At 45.9% G+C, this 21,005-nt stretch overlaps 1 protein-coding gene across 1 annotated transcript in view; it reads right to left on the bottom strand.

The window, feature by feature from the left end:
• PIAS1 (protein inhibitor of activated STAT 1) overlaps positions 1-20,556 on the bottom strand; it is a 133,219-nt gene extending 112,663 nt beyond the window's left edge. The window contains exon 1 of the mRNA XM_056127800.1: positions 20,477-20,556. Within this exon, the coding sequence (XP_055983775.1) occupies positions 20,477-20,500 (24 nt within the window). The 5' untranslated portion in view covers positions 20,501-20,556. The remainder of the gene's footprint in view (positions 1-20,476) is intronic.
• Between the last annotated feature and the right edge of the window lie 449 nt (positions 20,557-21,005).

The raw sequence follows: 21,005 nt of genomic DNA, 5'->3' as shown, positions 1-21,005 counted from the left end.
AGCCGTTATAATACATCCAGAACACCAACAACAAATAACCAGCGCTCCAGTGCTATATTATTATAAAAGCACAAAAGTAGGGGGAGAGGCCAGAGAGCTAGTACAGGGGGAAAGGCACTTGCCTTGCACATGGCCAATGCTGGTTCAACCCCAAGCACTGCATATAGTTCCCTGAGCAGGGCCAGGAGTCAAGCTCTGAGCACAGTTGAGTATAACGCCCCCCACACACACATACACAAACACACAAAATGTCCAAATCTTGGGATCAAAGAGATACCTGCCCAGACAGGAGCACAGCTCTGCATGCAGCAAGCCTGGGCTCTATCCCCAGGACTGTAGCACTGGACCCAATGAGCAACCCAGAGCATCAAGCTGGACAAGCTGGACTCTGCTGGGTGTAGTCTAAGTCCAAAGTTTTATTTCCTATCTCTAGAAGGTCACAATTTCCCATTTGGTATCAAAAACGTAGACAGATTCTGATTGGAGAAACAATACTTACCACCTATAAACTAAGACACGGCAAAGAGGAAGAAATGAGGGCTGACATTTGCTTGCAGTTTGCCTATTTGAAAGAAATAAATTAAAAAGCCAAGTATTTAAAAATTTTTGTAAGGCCTGGGCTGTGGCTCAACGGTAGAAGGTTTACCTTGTACGCGAAGGAACTGGGGGGGTGGGGGGGAGGGGAGGGGACGAGGAGGAGGAGGAAGACGAGGAAGAAGAGGAGGAGGAGGAGAAGGAAGAGGAAGAAGAGGAATTTAACCCTCAAAGCTGCACTAAATAATAAAACTGCAGTATTTTTCAGGAAACTGATCTTGAGGTTTCATTACTTAAACTTCAAAACTGTATTTGGTTTAGATTAGTTGCCAAGACATCAAAATGCTAAAGCTATTCACAATAGCCAAAGTCTGGAAACAACCCATGTTTCCAAGAACAGATGACCAAATAAACTATGGAACATAAACACAATGGAATACTGCCCCACCTTAAGAAAAGATGAAATCATGCAATTTGCTACTATGTGGATAGAACCAGAGAGTATCATGCTGAGTGAATAGGAGGAAGAAAGATAATCTCTCTCATATGCAAGATATAAAGAAATATAGTTGGAGAGTAACAAATGTCCAAATGCAATAAAATTTAAGAATTTAGAAGCTTCTCACTGGGAGGGGTGTGACAGGAAAGGAGCACTATGACAAGGCAGGAGGCAATGGTCACTTGGGAGGAGCAGGGGTGCTAAGAGCGGGTGAAGTATTACCTATGAAACCCTCTCAGTAAATTTAACAAGCGCCTATCATAGAGGCAGGATGGTGGGGAGTGGGGGTGGGGGAGAGGAATAATTGGGAACACTGGAGAAGGGAAGTAGACACTCATAAAGGGATTGGTGTTGGAACACTGTATGCCTGAAACTCAATCATTGGACTTCACCTCTTTTTTTTTTTTTGGCAGGGGGTTGGGGGGTCCCAGTGATCAAACCCGGGACCTCACACTGCAAGGCAAATGTCCTACCAGTGAGCCACATCCCTAGCTCCAGACTTCACATTTAAATAGTTGCACTTGAAATGTAACAGGACATTCTAAATCAGCATTTTTTCCAAGCTAAGTTGTAATATTAATAGTTATTCATGAAAATGGGGTTTTGTGACAGGTTCAAAAAAAAAGAGTCTACAATTTCTCATCAAGCCCTCACTTCTCAAAGCACAATTAACACATTAAAGGTTTCACGAATCCTACTAGAAAATGTTAACTCTGACCAGAATACACCTTTTTCTCCCAACATAATCAACTCAATGTGTGTCCATAACTAAACATCAAATTTCTTTGATCCTCTATCCACCTAACTAGTTAACCAGGACAGGTCATCCATCCCACCCTGCTCGCATCTAGGGTATCATGTCCTGCCTGGCCACTTTAAACTCAGTCCCCACTACCACCTTCAAGTCAAGATTCAATTGTTTCCCCACCTTCAGTATCATCCCTCCAGGCCATTCCCCAGTCAGGTGACCTGGACACAAACCTGACTGTGTTACTCTTACACTTCAAACTCCCCGTGATGCTCACTGCATTCTGGATGACCTAACATAAACCTAATGACCTTGTCTCAGTCTCGACGGAGCATAACCAACCTCCTTAACCAGCTCTCCATTCTCTGGGATTTTTGAATACAAACCATTCTTTCAGTGACCAACTCCCTTCTAGTTAACTCCAAATCAAGGTTCATTGAGTTCACCTTAGGATGATTAACTTAGCTTTTACTGCTATATTAGAGAAACTTGTTCTGGGCCCAAGGAGAATACAGGGTCACATGCAGTTGACCCTGGTTCAATCCCTGGCACCATATATGGTTAACTGAACACCACCAAGGGTCACTCTTGGGTACAGAGCCAGGAACACCCCTGAACACTGCTGGAGATAGCACAACCATCCATAAGAATTTTTATTTCTCAATCCCTAGAAGAACAGGAAATTATTATTATTTTTAAATTTGAAGTGCAGGAAATGTAAAGATGGGAAAAGATAATAGTATATAAAACCAAAATTTCAGTATGACTGAAAAGTAAATTCAACAGGAAAGGGGGGAATGAAGCTTGTTGGCAGACTGCATTCATGCAGGGACAATTCCCAGCCCACAAGCTCCGGAGCCCCGGCCTGCAAGATTCGGTATGTGATTCTTAATAAGAAAATGGAGAGGGAATTAAGATGAGACCAATTTTGAGGTGACTATCCCCAACATCAAGCTGGAGCTGGTTCTAGGGGCTGGAGAACATGATGCATGCCAGAGGCCCTGGGTTCCATCCCTGGCATCACACGGACTTCTTAACGCCCCCTGAACACCACCAAGCATGGTTCCTCCAAAAGACAAAACTCTATAGGCTGAAGCAATCGTATAGCAGGTAGGGAGCTTGTCTTGTACTCGGCAAAGATGGGTTTGATTCTCAGCACTTCATATGGTCCCGCAAGTACCACCAGGAGTGATTCCCGAGCACAGAGCCAGGAATAAGCCCTGAGCACAGCCAAGTATGCCCCTACCCCCTGAAAAAAATAAAAAGACAAAAGTCTAAACCAAATATTAACACAGGGGCTAGTGAGAGTACAGTGGGTTAGGCAGTTAGTTGCCTTGCATGTGATGAATTGGGTTTGATCCTTAACACCATATATGGTCCCCAAGCCCCCACTGGGACTCTGCTGCAACAACTTAATTTCGTAATTATCTCCAATTCAGTAACACTATCACTCTCTGCTGATCAGCCCTCCCAGGTCAACCTGCCGAAGAGTTCCCATCCATCATTCAATATTCAGTAAAGCCCCTTCACTCCTCAGCACCTGACACTTTCGATTGGTTCCAACTTTATAACTCAGACAAGTTGAAGAGCATGGCATTACATGTAAGCAAACAGATGTATATTTTAGTCACCAATTTCAACAGCCGTAGGCATTCCACTAAATATTCCATGCACCACTCCTAAATGATCACCTGTACCTCTAAAAGCAACTGCCACCCCAGCACTGAGCTGGGAGAAGTCACTAATATGAGTGTGGTCCCACTCTCACTTTCTCCCCAAAAGAACACACGTATGTTCACATTACTAAAGTTCACTTCGTGAACTGTATTTAAAATCCTTTTACTCCTACTAGATTCTGCTAACTCTACTTTGCTTGGCAAAATAATCTAAAATTGAGGGCTCGAGAGATGGTTCAGCAGGTAATGCAGCTGGCTCTACTTAGATCCCTGGCACAGCATATGGCCCCTGGAGCACCACCAGGAATGATCTGTAGAGCACAGAATCAGGACAAGCCCTGAGCACCACTAGCTGTGGCCTCCCAGAACCAAAAAAATAAAGTGCTCCTTTACTAATACTACAGGGTAGAAAGTTCAAGGACAAGTAACAGGTGGAGAAAGAGATACAGGAAGAAAGTCTGAGAATAAAGACTTTATATGTGTCTTTCAAAAGAGTAATTACAAGGACTTTATCAGTCTAAAGCATTCAGAGAGGAAAGCTGAAGAGAAGTTAAATTTCTTAAATATAAGAACTTGCCATTGTAGATGAAGAATTAAGCGAAATATTATGGATAAAGAAGCATGGCTCTCCCTTTGCTGTTAAGCAGATAACTGAGGCTAGGGTGTCTCCATCTTTGCAGACTGAATCTCTTCCCATCTTGTTTTAATTATCTCTGTTATACTGAGAACCAGCACAGTAACTACCACATTGTATATGTCCAATTGTTTTATTTGTTTGTTTATGAGCCACACCTAGTTTATGAGCTCAGGGGATGCGTCATGCTCTACACTCAGGAATCAGTCCTTGTGGTGCTCCAGAGACCATAAGGAATGATGGGGGATCAAACCCGAGTTGGCCAAGTACAAGGCAAGAGCCCTACCCACTGTACTATGTGCATCGAAAGGCTCAACTGTATGGAAAGTAAAATAAGTTTAACATCATGTTTTAGAAAGGCTGTCTAAAGACTGTTAAGGGAAAATATTTAAGGATCAAGTCATTTTTAAATCAAATGAAAAAATTTTGTTTACACATGTATTTTTTTTGTTTTTAAAAAATGATTATTTTGGGGGCTGGAGGGACAGCACAGCGTGTAGTAGGGCATTTGCCTTGCACGCGGCTGACCGGGGTTCGATTCCCAGCATCCCATATGGTCCCCTGAGCACTGCCAGGAGAGATTCCTGAGTATAAAGCCAGGGAGTAACCTCTGAGCATCGTCGGGTGTGACCCAAAAAGCAAAAAAAAAAAAAAAAAAAGTATATATAATTTTTAAAAAATTGAATCACCATGAGATAGAGCATAACAATGTTCCAACACACATCCCTCCACCAGTGTAATATCCCAGCACCAATGTCCCCAGTTTTCCTCCCACGCCCCATTAAACACCTCCCACCCCAGCTTGCTTCTATGGCAGGCACCTCTTTTCTCTCCCCTCTCTCATTTTAGGCATTATGGTTTGCAATACAGATGCTGAGGGTTATCAATGTATATCCTTTTACACAGTTCTTGTCCAGAGTAATCATTTCCAACTGATGTTGTCATAATGGACACTCCTCTATCTTAACTACCCTCCAACCCCTGCACCCTTGTGGTAATTTCCAACCACTGACTAGTCCTCCAGGCCCATTTTCTCTGGCCCCGGATATTAGTTTCATACTTTTTTTTATATCCCACAAATGAATGCAGTCATTCTGTATCTCTCCCTCTTCTGACTCATTTCACTCAGCATGATACTCTCCAAGTCCATCCATTGATAGGCAAATTCCATGACCTCATTTTTCCTAATAGCTGTGTAGTATTCCACTGTGTAGATGTATCATAGTTCCTTTTATCCAGTCATCTGTTCTCAGGCACTCAGGTTGTTTTCAGATTCTGACTATTGTGAATAGTGCTGCAGTGAACACAGAAGTGCAGATGGTGTTGCTGCTGTTAAACATGTACTACTTATTTAATCAAATACCCTACACCTACAGCTAGTTATCCAAAGCCCAGATTTAAATATTTGCACTCCACATCAATATTATATTTCCTTGACTAACTTCGTTGAATTATCTTCAGTGGCATATAGACCCTCTTATTTCCAACACCTTCAAAGCATCCTCACAAACATTTACAAGCATACACCAGTTTCAGACCCACGCCTTCAAACGCATGGTGCAGGTAGGATGGCAGATGTGTGAGCAAAGAATGGGCAACTTTTACTACAGCCACAAATAAAACTGAAATCTGTCTGTGAAACTAAATATTTTGCATCACTCTCCATTCTCCAGAGCCCAGCAGATTCCAGTGAACTAATATTCAGGATTGAGTATGAAGTGTTTTACCTACAAGAAAACATGTCTGAAACAAATGTCAACCAACCTACTAGAGTCGACCTACTGAAGAGATCAAACTGTTCAAATTTTGTTTCTGTGCAAATGTTGCAGCTAATTATAACTGAGTCTTATCTAAAATCCTTGCTATTGAAACAGCAAGGTTGCCACTGGAAAAAATTTATATGGGAGGAGGGGCCGAAGGCACATCCAACTCAGAGGCTACTCCCAGCTCAGTGCTCAGAGATCACTCCTGGTGGTGCTCAGGGGACTGTGGCATTATCTGGGATTCAACCAGGGCTTTGTGCTTGAAAGCAAGTGACCCAGCCCACTGAGCTCTCTCTCCCGCCTGCCACCTGCAACTAGCTAATCCTGGGGGGCATGGGAGCAACTCCCAGCAATGCTCATGCCTGAGGGCCTGGCCTGGGGATTCCATGCTCAGACAGAGGTGTGCTGAGAGCCACCAGGAACATGCCTATTGATGTGGAAGGTTGCATGGGCAGGGCATCAGCAGCCAGTTCCTCATACTCACTAGGGATATGCGTTACCATAAGAGCTACTTTCCCATCCCCCAAAAAACTAACAATCGTTGCAACAGGGATGGATAAATGTCGAAAGGAGGTAAGGCCCTTGCCTAGGCACCACATATGGTTACCCCAAATTATCAGAGGTGGGGTAGGGTTGTCACTCATGAGTACAGAACCAGAAGTAACCCCTAAGCACTACCACCTAAGCACTCAAAAACAAAATAAAGATAAAATAAATAGCTGCCACATATATCAAGAGGTAACCTTTAAAAAGCTGCCTGGAAGAAAATATTCCAGAACTGTCACTGTCCTCCCGTTGTTCATCGATTTGCTCGAGTGGGCCCAGTAACGTCTCCATTGTGAGACTTGTTACTGTGTTTGGCATATCGAATACGTCACGGGTAGCTTGCCAGGCTTTGCTGTGCGGGCGAGATACTCTTGGTAGCTTGCTGGGCTCTCTGAGAGGGGCAGAGGAATCGCACCTGGCTCTGCTGGGCTGGCTGCATACAAGGCAAACGCCCCACCGCTGTTCTATCGCTCCAGCCCATTCCAGAACTAAAGATGTTAATTTTAATATTCATCTTTCCCATTAGTCTATCTGTGAGATTTCTACCTAAATTTGAGACTAAGAACTAATGGCAATCCTAAAATTCATTTTTATTTGTGAAATTATGTTTCAATTAAACACAAAATGCCACTTTGTTTTGAAATCACATTTTACAGTAACTCATAAGGCAGAAAGCTTTCTTTTTCAGGCCAAAGAGACAGTAAGGCACTTGCCTTGCATGCAGCAGACTCTGGTTTGAACCCCAGCATAGCATATGGTGTCAGAAGCCAGTCAGGAGTGATTCCTGAGCAGAGTCAAAAGGAAGCCCTGTGCACCACAGGTGTGGCCCCAAGTAAAAACAAAACAATCTTTCTCAGTCTTATTCTGACACCTTGAGAAATCGAGGGTGCCATTTTTATGATAGGACTCTAAAGGCAGAAACTGAGAAGCATTCAGTTTTATGATCTCTACAACCTCTAACCCGAGTCCCATGTTAATCCCGTAAGTAAAATGTAAATCAATCATCTCAGATAGTTTGTAAGAACTAATTCGCTCAGGGCTGGAGTGATAGTACAGTGAGTAGGGTGTTTGCCTTGTACGGGTTCGATTCCCAGCATCCCACGTGGTCCCCTGAGCACCGCCAGGAGTAACCCCTGAGCATCGCCGGTGTGACCCAAAAAAAGCCAAAAAACAAAACGAACTAATACGCTCTATTGAAGAAGAAATATTGACTATAGTCAGGTTAGGGGACATCTGTATGGATTTTTCATTTATCCATGCTATTCTCATCCCTTATTATAGAAAAAAGGGCAATTAAGGGTTGAAACATAACCTTGAGAAAATAAAATTATACAATCCCCATACCACTACTGATTTAAAATACCTGGAACACATTCGTTTACTGCAATGCAATGCCAGCCATCATTGCTTAGCATTTTTACTAGAGATACAGCAAACAAATTAAGCAATTTCTGCTCAGCAAACCTGCCTTATAGAAGGCTGGAGCTGGAGAGAAGTACAGTGGCTGGTGCGTTTGCCTTGCATGCAGTCGACTGGGGTTAGATGCCTGGTATCCCATGAGGTTTCCTGAGAATCGTCAGGAATGGTCCTTGAGTGCACAGCTAGGAATAAGCTCTGAGCATCACACAGTGTGGCCCAAAACAAGCAAACAAACAAGAGCTATCAACAAACTAGCTTCCATCCCCCCTCCTCTTCCCCTTTATTTTATCATGCCCAGCAAGGGTCGCACACATTTATTGGCAGGACTGGCCACTAGCTGCAGTGCTCACTAGGGTGGCAGCCTTTGGCATACTTGGCTTTGAGGCCAGGGATCACAAATGGCTGTGCCACCAGGACTGCATTCAACCCGAGGGCAGATCAGGGACTAAACTCCTGGCACCATGCCTCAGGACAGGCACTGCACCACACAACCTTCGAGGAGCTCCCTCTTCTCTATTTCTCCTCTCCTCTTCCCCAGTTCCTCCCCTCTACCCAATGATCAAACCCAGGGTCCCACACATCGCAGGTAAGCATCCTATTGCTGAGCCATATCCCTGCCCTACTTTCCTCTATACATCATATACATGTCTCCATGGGAGACAATGAAAGGAACATTCCATTTTAGACTCCAGACTGTGTTGTGATTCTTATATGAGTATTCAGGTTCTCACCATTTGGCTGGAGAATTTCTTTTTTCTTTAACATTTTTATTGCAGTACTGTGCTTTTCAATGCTGTAATTATATTTTTCATGCATACATCATTCATGGGCTGGAGCGATAGCACAGCGGGTAGGGCGTTTGCCTTGCACGCAGCCAACATGGCCGACCCGAGTTCGATTCCTCCGCCCCTCTCGGAGAGCCCGGCAAGCTACCGAGAGTATCTCACCCGCACAGCAGAGCCTGGCAAGCTACCCGTGACGTATTCGATATGCCAAACACAGTAACAAGTCTCACAATGTTACTTGGCCTGCTCGAGCAAATCGATGAACAACGGGAGGGCCGTGACCATGACATCATACATGCCGGACTATATAATACTCCTGAAAAGTGTAGGAACACACTCCAAGACTTACTGATTAAATCTATCTGTAAATCTATCTGTAATAAAAGAAAATGTTTTTCCAAGATCTGTACTTAAGGGATCAGAGTGATAATACTTGCCTTGAATGCGGCCAATCTGGGTTTGATTCTTAGCATAAGGAAGGTCATTCCCTGAACACATGCCAAGACTGATCCCTGAGCACTGCCAAGTCTGGCCCAAACAGTGATTTGTACTTAAAACCAATAAATGGGGGCTGAAAAGATAGTACAGCATTTGTCCATACTATCTCTGCAGTAGGGTAGGGCATCTGCCTTACATGCAGCCGACCTGGGTTCTATCCTGGCATCCCATATGGGTCTGTGGAGCACCGCCAGGAGTGATTCCTGAGTGGAGAGCCAGGAGTTACCACTTAACATCACCAGGTGTGGCCCAAAAACCAACCAACCAACTTGCCAACCAAAATTCCCTAAAAATTAAAAATGTATGATTTGTTGACATAATCCACATACAAGAAACTGTATTCCAAAACAAAAATGTATTAGCAAACAGGCTGTCACTGTTTCACATTTCTAGAAGCATACCTCTTGAAATATCTGGTTTAATAAAGACAGCTTGATTCTCACATCTACTTATGCTTTCAAACTGCTACACTGGCTTGTTTTGATTGAACTGTATAAAGAAAATTCAACCTTACATGGACATGTAGATGAAAAGAGAGAAGTACTTCAATAATCTCTCCCTTATCAAAATAATAAAAAGCAGTTTCTGAAAGGCTACTGCAATATGGAGTCTGAAACCATATCGACGAGCATTTGCTTTTCTGCAGTACTGAAATCCACTGCTCTAGCTTCCATTTCTCATCCCCTTTTAACCCATGCATGACTTTCTAACACCATGTATCTGTTGTTTATAAAGTAAAGTACAACAGGTAAAGGGCTGGAACGACAGCACTGTGGTAGAGCGTTTGCCTTGTGCACAGCCGGCTGCCCGAGCAGGGTTCGATTCCTCCGCCCCTCTCGAAGAGCCTGGCAAGCTACCGAGAGTATTTCGCCCGCACAGTAACGCCTGGCAAGCTCCCCATGACGTATTCGATATGCCAAACACAGTAACAAGTCTCAAGATGGAGATGTTACTGGGCCCACTCGAGCAAATCGCTTAAGAGCGGGAGGACAGTCCTAGAGTGCAACAGGTAAAGCTCTTACCTTGCATGTGGCTGACCAGGGTTTAATCCTTGAGCACTGTCAGATATGGCCCCAAAGCCAAAATAAAATATTTGTTTACTGGGTTATACAACTCTTATAAATGTTCACACAACTCACCACATAACTTCAAATATCACATTCATTAAAACAACTTTTTTTTTGGGGGGGGAGGGGGTGCATGCTCAACAATGCTTAAAGCCTTCTCCTGGCTCTCTGCTCAGGGATCACTCTCAGGTTGAGCATCTTTAAGCAAGCACCTAAACCCTTGTACTATCTCTCTGGCCCAACTAAAACCACCACTGATTTTATAGAAGAAAAAAATAAAGTCAAGTAATATGACTCTATCAAAGTTCACAGCAGCAAACACAAATCTTCCAAAATTATTTTTATTTGAAAGCTTGAATTTTATCTTTGGCAGCAAGTAGTATGCATTTTTTTAAGTGATAGGTTCACTTAATTCTGCTTTGAAAAATGTCTCCTGAATACCAAAGTCTGTATAACCATACCCTGTCAGTCAATTCTTTCAAGTAAAATTGGTACTCTCATCTTTTAAAATGCTAGTTCAGCATGAAACCCAAATGGCACAAGTTTCTTTCCTTGAATGAACCAATGCATTCAGTATCAGTAACAGTATTTCATAGGTATTTTCCACCTTACAAAAATTCCTAATATGTACTCAAGGACAGAGAAAACAAAATCAATAAATTGTATTGCTTCATCAAGGACATTAAATGTACCTGACATTTATTTTGTAAATTCTGAGTATGTGGTGATGCACGAAAACTACTATAGTTTAGTGCCCACTGTCTTAATTCATGGTAAGGCACTAGCAAGTTTAATATAAGTCAATAATTCCTTAGTGCTATTAGAAAAATAGCTTAAACTAGAAAAAAAAAATTTTTTGGCCCAAAATAGAGAAAGGAGAATCAGGGCCTACAGTAGATCTCAAGGACTACCATAATAGTTGAAGCGTTTTGTATATATAGTTGAGAAAAAAATAACAAAACATTTTAGTAAATATTCCACCAGTGTTTAATCTAAATACATACATCTAATATTCACAGTGAGATACTCAAACCACCTAGGGCCTGGAATATCACATACAGAATTCAAACATGGGAAGGATGAAACGTGATCAACACTTCCTGAATAAGAACAGGTAACTCCCTCCTGCAGACTCTGAGAGTCGCCAGTGCAGTGCCTTTCTGGATACCTTAGAGAAGCCCTGAGACCAAAATGAAGATTGATTTCAGGGAAAAAAAATATTTACCCTGAATCATTCCGATTTCTATGTTTTTTTTTCCCTTAAAAGATCAGACCTACATGACTGCAAGAAAAAGTCTTAGAATTTACCATAAAGCAGAAGAGAGGATGTTAAATTCTATTTTAAGCACCATGCCATGAAGCTAAAAACAGGCTTGCTCATATTCAGAAACCCAAATACAAAATGAATCCTTTAGCTGTGCACTGCCAGAGCTCCATCAAGAGACTCCATTCCATTTTTACTCAAGCCAAACTACCATTACCTGTTACACAGTTTCATTTCTATTTTAATGAGAAACTCCAGTATTAACAACAGGGGTTAGTGCAAATTCAGCAACATGTTTTTTTAAATAGCATAGTACAACAAAATACCAAATCAAGGGTTTTTTTTTTAATAGTAACTTTATTCTTTTTGTTTTATTTTTTGTTTTGGGGCCATACCCTGCAATGCTCAGGGATTACTCCTGGCTCTGCACTCAAGAATTACTCTTGGAGGGGCTGGAGTGATAGCACAGTGAGTAGGGAGTTTGCCTTGCACGAGGCTGACCTGAGTTTGATTCCCAGCATCCCATATGGTCTCCCTAGTAGTGCCAGGAGTAATTCCTGAGTGCATGAGCCAGGAGTAACCCCTGTGCAACACTGGGTGTGACCCAAAAAGCAAAAAAAGCAAAAAAAAAAAAAAAAAAAAAAAAAAGAATTACTCTTGGAGGTGCTTGGGGGATCATATAAGGATGCCAGGGGTTGAACCCGGGTCAGACACGTGCAAGCATGCAAGGCAAACACCCTACCCACTGTACCACTCCTCTGGCCCAAGACAACTTTTTTAACAACTGTTAGACATAATAAATTTAAGAGGTAAAACTTTTTAAACCTACGAAATATATACAGTTAATGAAACTCTCATTTTGTGGCCATGGAAAGAGCCTCAATAAATGTTATATGAAAATAGCCCAGTATACCACGCACAGTATGATCCAATTTGTGATTTCAGAAAATTAACTGATAAAAGGGCTGGAGCAATAGTACAGCAAAGACGGCACTTGCCTTGCATGTAGCTGACCCAGATTTGAATCCCTGGGTCAAACCTTGAGCACTGCCAGGAGTGATTCCTGAACACAGAGCCAGGAATAACTTCATAAGCATAACTCATGTGCCCCTCCCCCCTGAAAAAAAAAGTAAAACAAAAAATAAACTGTTATGTATGTTCATTTTGTACTTTTCCTTTGATATGCCTCGTTTCTTCTGGCTCTAGACATATACAGATAGCGTAAATCATCAGTCACGGTCCTCCCGTTATTCATCGATTTTTGCTCGAGCGGGCCCAGTAACATCTCCATCATGAGGCTTGTTGTTACTGTGTCTGGCATATCAAATACGTCACGGGGAGCTTGCCAGGCTCTGCCATGCGGGCAAGATACTTTCGGTAGCTTGCCGGGCTCTCTGAGAGGGGCGGAGGAATCGAACTCAGGTCGGCCATGTTGGCTGCGTGCAAGGCAAATGCCTTACCTGCTGTGCTATCACTCCAGCGTAAATCATAAATATTATAAACATATTTTAATACCCAAAGAACAGTTCAAATATATAAAGGGCTACACATTATGGTTTCACTTCTATAAAATGTTAAAAATCTTAAGAGACAAAGTAGATCAGCTGCCTGATGGTGAGTTTTGGGAAATTAGGTGAAGCCGAAGGGACAAGATTTCTTTTCCTTCCCGTCCAGTCCCCTACTTTGAATTCTGACAACCTCCCAAAAATAATCTAGGGGCCAGGGATGTAGTATACTTGCTTTTGCACACGTGAATGAAGTCTAGGTTTGATTCCCAGCACTGCCTTCCCCACCCTATTTTTTTTTCTCCTTTTGGGCCACACCTGGCAATGCTCATGGGTTACTCCTGGCTCTGCTTGGGGTACCATGGGATGCCAGGGATTGAACCCGGGTTGGCTGCATGCAAGGCAAATGCCCTCCCCACTGTAGTACAGCTCCAGCCCAACCACCCTATTTTGAACTAAAAAATAGTCCCGGGGTCTGAAGATGGCTCAGTGGCCAATGTGCTCTCCCTGAGTCTGATCCTGTATGTGTGGTGCGTGGTCCAGAAGTCCTATCTGGCTCCTTTGCTCTCTACTTCCCAGCACCATCAGCAACTTCCAGCCACACCACTGACTATGTGGGTGTGTGTGTGCACCCACATAAAGGAAGCACCCCGGGGAGCACTGAAACTAATACAGTGGGACTGGGAGCACTAAGAGCCCAAAGCATGACCCCAGAATGACAGAATGAAAAGAGTATCTGGGTGGAAATCAATGTCTCTAGCAGTGGGGTACACCAAAAGCAGAGATCAACCAGAGAGAAAAGAACTAGATTAAAATCTCCAAAACAGGAGTATTTCCAACAGGGAAGAAAAACAGCAGTATTTCTGGGGACAGAGAAAGAGAACAGCAGAGAGAGTACATCTCATATGGTCCCCTAAGAACCACCACGAGTAACTCCTGAGTAACCTCAGCATCATTGTGTGTGCCCCGTGCCCCTGGCAATAAATAAATAAATAAATAAATAAATCTATTCCTGAAATTGACAGTATTTTAAACTTCTTCCAGCACCGTTTTTTTTTACTTAAAACAAACAAACAACAAAAAAAAAACCTTAATGATGAAAGTTGTTAGTGATGTAAGAATGCTGTTTGGGTAAGGATCAAATTTAGAGTTTGGTCTACTTTACAACTTTAATTTCATCAACTGTCTTCTTCTGCAGGGAACTATTTTCAGATGTTAATAACATCTGATTCACCTTTACATTTGTTCTCTGACTTCACTCAGAGGTTCACAAACTTATCTGGACTACTTCCCTCTTTTCCAGAAAAGAAATGATCAAATGCTCCCTGAAAATCTACTTTCTTGGGGCCAGAGACAGTACAGCAGGCAGGGCTTTGCCTGGCACATGACTGACCTAGGTTCAATCCCCGGCATCCCATATGGTCCCCTGAACACTGCCATAAGTAATTCCTGAGTGCAGAGCCAGGAATAATCCCTGAGCATCGCTGGGTGTGTCCCAAAAAGCCAAAAATAAAGAAAAGAAGAAAATCTATTTTCTTTAAATGAACAAAATGGCTACTAACCTGCCACCCCAAGGCTCTCCAATACTTACTCTGGGAAGCACTGACAAACCATAAAAATTTCTTCTTAGAAAAACTGTTCTTAATGCCTCATAACCTCCATGAAAAATTGTTACCTACCAATCTAACACTATGAAACACTTAAGCTTTGGGATCAAAAATATGAGCTATGCAAATTATTTTCACTTTCTCTATATTAATGTTCATCATAGCATTTTTAAATGTCAGTTAAAAACAGATGAACATGTAAATAAAGGAAATAAACTTGCAGTATTTGATTACTGTGGTGTAATTTCCCAAAACAGACATTCTATTCCAGAGTTTATCAAATATTTTTGTTCAGAAACATTTGCTTACCTTTACTATGTCATCCTCTAATAATCTTATCTGACAGTTTTACAGAAACAGAAAAATAAAGGTAAAGGCAATGAGCAAATCAAGAATTACTTATTTCATTCAGAACACTTCATTTAATCAAAGTAACATTTGTGTTGCTCCCCAAAGCACATTACACACACACACACACGTCTGCCATATCAACATATTTTGTTAGAATATTTACAAGCTTTTATGTCAGACTATTTGTCAACACATTTTTTAATATTTTTTTTTATTTTTTTGCTTTTTGGGTCACACCTGGCGATGCACAGGTTACTCCTGGCTCGTGGCACTCAGGAATTACTCCTGGCGGTGCTCAGGGGACCATATGGGATGCTGGGAATCGAATCCAGGTCGGCCACATGCAAGGCAAACACTCTACCTGCTGTACTGTCACTTCAGCCCCTTAAAATGGTTTTAAAGGCCAGAGTCATACAACAACAGGTATGGCACTTGCCTTGCATGTGGCTGATCCGGGTTTAATCCTCAGCATCCCATATGGCACGCCAGCACCGGTTCCTGAGCATAGAGTCAGGAGTAACCCCTGACACCAAAACAAACGGAAAAAAAAATTTTTTAAAGGGGGACTGGAGCACACAAGTACTATGCTGGAGCCCTGTTTTTACTCCTCGCAGCACACGGTCCTCTGAACACCACAAGAAACCCACAAGGACTGCTGGGTGGGCTCCAAAAATAAAGTGTGTGTGGGGGGGGGGGGGAGGTGCGGGGATTAACAGAATAAAATACATTTCCTTTCACATGGTCACCTAGCCTATACTTTCAAGCTTGGCCTGAAAATTTACTAACAGAGCCTGAAAATTAACGAAGTACATATAGTGTGATCTTTTTACATAAACACAGGAGAGAGGGGGGGGGAGGGAGAGAAAGGGAGGGAGCGAGGGAAAGAAGGAGGGAGAGAGAGACAGACAGACAGACACACAGGCTAGTTACCCAGATGTGAACCTGGTATTTCTGGGTTCTGGGATTAGAGGTGTTTATTGTTCTGCTTATCATTCAGTAGTCCTTAAAATTTTCCCAAGCAAAACTGTAGTTGCAATAACTAACATCTATGACTTCAACTCACAATTCCAAAACCTTCCTTACAAGTCCAAAGAATATTAAAAAACATCCTGATATAAAGCAAAAGAGAAAGTATCAGCAACAACATCACTAGAACTCTTTATTTATTTATTTGTTTATTTATTTTTGCTTTCTGGGTCACACCCTGGCGATGCTCAGGGGTTACTCCTGGCTTTGCACTCAGGAATTACTCCTGGAGGTGCTCAGGGGACCATATGGGATGCTAGGAATCGAACCCAGGTCGGCCGCGTGCAAGGCAAACGCCCTACCTGCTGTGCTATCACTCCAGCCCCAACATCACTAGGTTCTTTGAAAGGAACCTAGAAGTCTGCAGGATTGAGCGGTCACCTTCAGAGCAGCCCAGAGTCCAGGGCTTTCAAATCATCAGACTGGATCCAAATTCCCACCCAACCTGCAGGATCCTGGGCTAGCCACTCAATCTTTCTGGGTAGACCTTACAGATAAAAGGAAGACAGCAATTGCCTGCCCTACTCAACTGTTACAATGATCAAATGAAATAAAGTGATACATTCTGAACTGCAACAGACTATATAAGCAACATGTTATTCAAACATGAAAAACAAAACAAACCGCAGTTCTCAACATCACACTGTCATCCCGCAGTTCTCAACATCACACTGCCATTCCTCTAAGCAATGACCACCAGGCTTCCTTTTTAAAAGCTGCATCTCATGAACACCAAGTTTTTCAGTTAGATACTTCCCCTCAGCTCCCAACACAAACACAAGCCATTCTATTTTCTGATCCCTAGCTACCATCCAGAAGGGGTACAAATTATACTGCACTCAAAAGCCTCAGCAACAATCCTGGAGCAGCATGTTGATAGAGTTCACCAGAAGAAACCCAAGATTAATCAGCTCCAGCCTCCACACGGAGAAGCTCAGCAATCAACAGGGATTACAAGGGACTCTTTGAAGGAGAAGACAATACAATCACCCAGGAGAAAACTGTGGAGAGAAAGGCGGTATTTCAAAGCAATTATAAGAAATACTTGAAATCAGAAGTGCTTTTTAAATGGTTTTTAAATACTGTTGACAAAAATGGTGACTTGAAACAAAAGCCATGGAAATATGGCACTTGACAGAAGTTACAGAAATTCAAATCAAATTTATGAATAAACCTTCTATTTGCAAAAAGCAAGTTAATCATAAATATTTAAACTATTTTTGAATAATCAGAATATGACAAAATTTGGTGACAGGGATACTTTTAAATATATTAAAAAGTATAGGTACTCCTCCCATTAAATTCCACTGTTTGCTCCACTAAAGTAATGCTACAATTCAATGAGCTCTGTAAGTTAAATGGGCAATATAATTGATTTGCACTTTATGCAAAAAAAAAAATACTTGTTCTTAAAATGTCCATTAAGAAGAGAAGCGTTAAATGCAATTGTCAGATTACCAAATAACTTCCAAGACAAGATCATGTGGTCAGGGCAAATTTTTTAATTTCTAAAAGTTCCTAAACATAGAAAAATGCTCCCCTCTGTGTTCTTTATGCTGTGGGACTTGGGGCCACACCCAACAGTGCTAGGAACTTGTGCCCGGGTTGGTACCAGGCAGGGCCAGGGATGGCACATAGGGCGTCTGGTAGGCAAAGCACGCACTCTCTTTCCTCTCATAAATGTCATTTATGGATAGCCCTCTAGTGAAAAATTGGGCTGTTCATAGGCACATGTGCACAGTGAACACACTTTGATATGCAGGAGTCTCAATCTAATTTTTATTGGTAATATCTTTAAGTGTCGCAGCTTGTACCATTCCTAAAGGGGATACAGATCTATCCATTTTTTCCCATTGAACTTTGTGGATTTGCTATATTAAACGATTCATTAAAATGGACAGGAGGAATAATAATCACAAACACAATTCACAACAAAATGAAATGGAGGCTGTGACGAAAACCCCCAAAAAAGCACTATAACTATTTAAAAGTCTCATTTGGAAATATTTCAAGCATTTACTGTATTTTCACCTAAAACTTACAAAAACCTGGGATTTTCTTAATCTTACTCCGATTTTTACTACTGTGTGTTAAATAGATGCTATTTACTGCCCCCAAAACTAGGACAGAAGACCTTCACAAATGGCGTCTGGAGCTACAGTACAGGAGGCAGGGCGCTTGCCATGCATGAGGCCAACCCGCATTCAATCTTGATATCCCAGCACCTCCAGGAGTGATCCCTGAGTGCAGAGCCAGGTGTTACCCCTGAGCTGATATCGCCAGGTAAGGCTCCCCAAACAAAGTCCTCATAAAATAGGATTTCCAAAAGGTTATCACCTCCAAAGTTTCATTACACACACACACACACACACACACACACACACACACACACATTCTCAAGTAACTCTAGCAGGCAATAACAGGATCATCTCCCCGTGCAAACAAGAAAGGAGGAACAGGAGTCCAACCACAATCCAGCATTGACAGAATACTCCACAACGGCTATGCCACTCAACACAGCTCCTCGGAGCACGGGGACATAAACAGAGCAGGATGTCAAAAATGCGCCGTTCTGACAAAGACTGCAGCCCAGAAACATAAAAGTAATCAGTGACCCCTTCGGAGCAACTCAACTCGGAGCCCGGGGAAGCTGAGGAGAGGGAGGGCGAGACTGGCGAGCTCTGGCGGCGTGTCTGTCTCGCCCCTTACGCACCGAGCGTCTCTCTGCGAACAGGTTCATCCCCGCGCAGAAACTTCACCTCCCAAGGCTCACTCCAGGGATCTGATCCCTCCCCAGAGGCTTTCTAAAAACGCGCAAGAACAAAGGAGGAAACCCTCTCAGCATGTGCTTCCCGTCCAGTTTCCCGGGACGGCGCGGAGAGTGCCGGCGCGCGCGGGCCGTGGCGCGGGGAGCGGCGGCGCTGCCAATTAACAGGGACTCCCGGCGAAGCAGCCGGCGTCGCGGGACGGCGACTCGGGAGCGGTGCGGGGACCCGTTATCTTAGACTCGGGAAGCTGACGGGGATCGCTAATTATCTCCGAAGAGTCAGATCCCCGAGGCTTTTCAATTCCTGCCAATAGTTTGAAAGGAGGGGGTTGAGTGGGGGGAGGGTCGGCACCGACAAAAACCAAACAAAAACCGAGATTACTCCACTCCGAATCGGCCTTCCCCGACCAACAGCATCAGTAATTAGAAGTAAATAACTAAGGATTAATAAAGAACCGGCGCGCCTGAAACGTGCCAATTCTGGAGGGGGCAAGACCGTCAAAAGATTGGGGGGTGGGGGTGGGACTTGGGATTCTTTTTCACTGAGAAGCATCACCCACAAGCAGCCCTCTCCCTCCCGTGTTCTGGAAGTTGCTCCCCTATAACGGTCAAACACCTGAAGTCATCATCTTTATTCGTCCGGAAAAACTCGAGTGTGTGTGTGTGTGTGTGTGTGTGTGTGTGTGTGTGTGTGTCGCAGGTCCCCCGCCCCCCCCCCCGTCCACGGTCCCCGGCGCGCGCGTCGCAGCCGGTCCCCGACGGCGATGTCAGCGGCCGCCCGGGTCGGGGTCGGCACCGGTGGGCTGCGAGCCCCGAGCGCCGCCAGGTGAAGGTCGCAGGCGGCGCGGGGGCGTGGGGGCGCGGGGGCGCCAGGGCACGGGCCCCCTCGGCAGCGGCTGCAGCGGCGCGCGGCGTGAGTAATCGGTCCGGCCGAGGGCGCCGCGAGGGTCGTTCCCGGGCTCGGGGGCGCGGGCGCGGGGAGCCGCTCCCGGCCGTGCCCACAAACAAAAGGCGGCGGGGGAGCCCCGCGCGAGCCGCCCACCTCCGCGGGCGAGAGCATCGCCATCGGCTGGGGGGGGGGGGGGCGGCCGGGCAGGGACCCCCGCCGCCCCGCCGCCGCCGCCGCCCGCGCCCGGCCCCCGCGCCCGGCCCGCCAACGTCCCGCCCGGCCGAGCCCCCGCGCCGCCCGGGCTCCCGAAACTTTGCCGGCCCGCGCCCCGGGAGCGCGCCGCCCGCCGCCCGGCACCCCGGCGCCTCCTGACAGCGGCGCGACCCGGCGGGGGCAGCAGGGAGCCGCGGAGGGGCGGGGCGCGGGCCGCGCGAGTGGCCGGGTCCGGGAGCGGCTGACAGCGGCCCGGGACGGCCGGGAGCGCCGAGCCCGCCCGAGCCCCCGCGCCGCCGCCGCCGTCGCCGCTGCCGTCGCCGCCGCCGCCCGGCCCCGCCGCTGCCCGGCGCGGGGGAGGGGGGGCGCGGAGGCCGCCGCGGGCCGGGCCGGGCTCGGCCGCGTCCCGGGGTCCCCCGCCGCCGCCGCCGCCCCGCCGCCCCCGCCCGCGGCGCCCACAACAATAACACGCCGGGGACGACCCGTCAGCGCCCCCGAGGCTCGGGGCCCGCGGCCCGCCGCGGCCGGGCCCCCGCGCACGGCCCCCCCGCCGCTCCCCGCCGCGACTCCGGACCGGGACGCGGCCCGGCCGGAGCGGCCCCCCGGGGCCGGACCCATCCCCCCCGGCACCAGCGGCGCCGTCTCCGCGGCCGAATATTAGAAGTGAATTCGAGCTGCGCTTTACCTTTAGTTCCGCACTGTCCGCCATCTTGCGTCTGTCAGCGCAGGCGCAGTGGGCCTCGCCGGGGGCCGCCGCTGGCCCCGCCCCCCCGCCCCGGGTTGGCCACGCCCCCGGACACGCCTCCCCGGCCCGCCCCCGGCCTCCGCCTCGCTCTCGGCGCCTCCAGCCCCGCCCCGAGCACGCACAGCGGCGAGACGGCCACGTAGTATTTAAATAATGGCGCCAAGCGGGGCGCTTTGACAGTTGCTGGCCCCGCAGCCTCCCCGCCCCCCGTCCCCGTCGGCCGAGCGCCTCCCGGCCGGGGCCCAAGCGGGGTCGGAGAGGCCGGCCCGAGCCCCGCCCCCTCCGCGGCCCCCGCCCTCGCTCCGCGCTCCTGCAGCGCTCGGGGGAACCGCGAGCACGACGCCCCTTCCCCCAGCCCTTTGCAAGTCCTTTGCAGCACCTGCTACCTAGGAGGCTGCGCGGGGGCTGAAAATAACGTTCCGTTACACCGGACTCAGTCTCCCGAGGAAGCCCTGGCCAGCTTTATTAG

The sequence above is a fragment of the Sorex fumeus genome, unplaced genomic scaffold (genome assembly GCF_029834395.1).
Source record: "Sorex fumeus unplaced genomic scaffold, SorFum_2.1 ptg000063l, whole genome shotgun sequence".
Classification (NCBI taxonomy): domain Eukaryota; kingdom Metazoa; phylum Chordata; class Mammalia; order Eulipotyphla; family Soricidae; genus Sorex; species Sorex fumeus.
The sequence above is the reverse complement of the archived record's forward strand: the minus strand, read 5'-3'. Positions and strand labels throughout refer to the sequence as shown.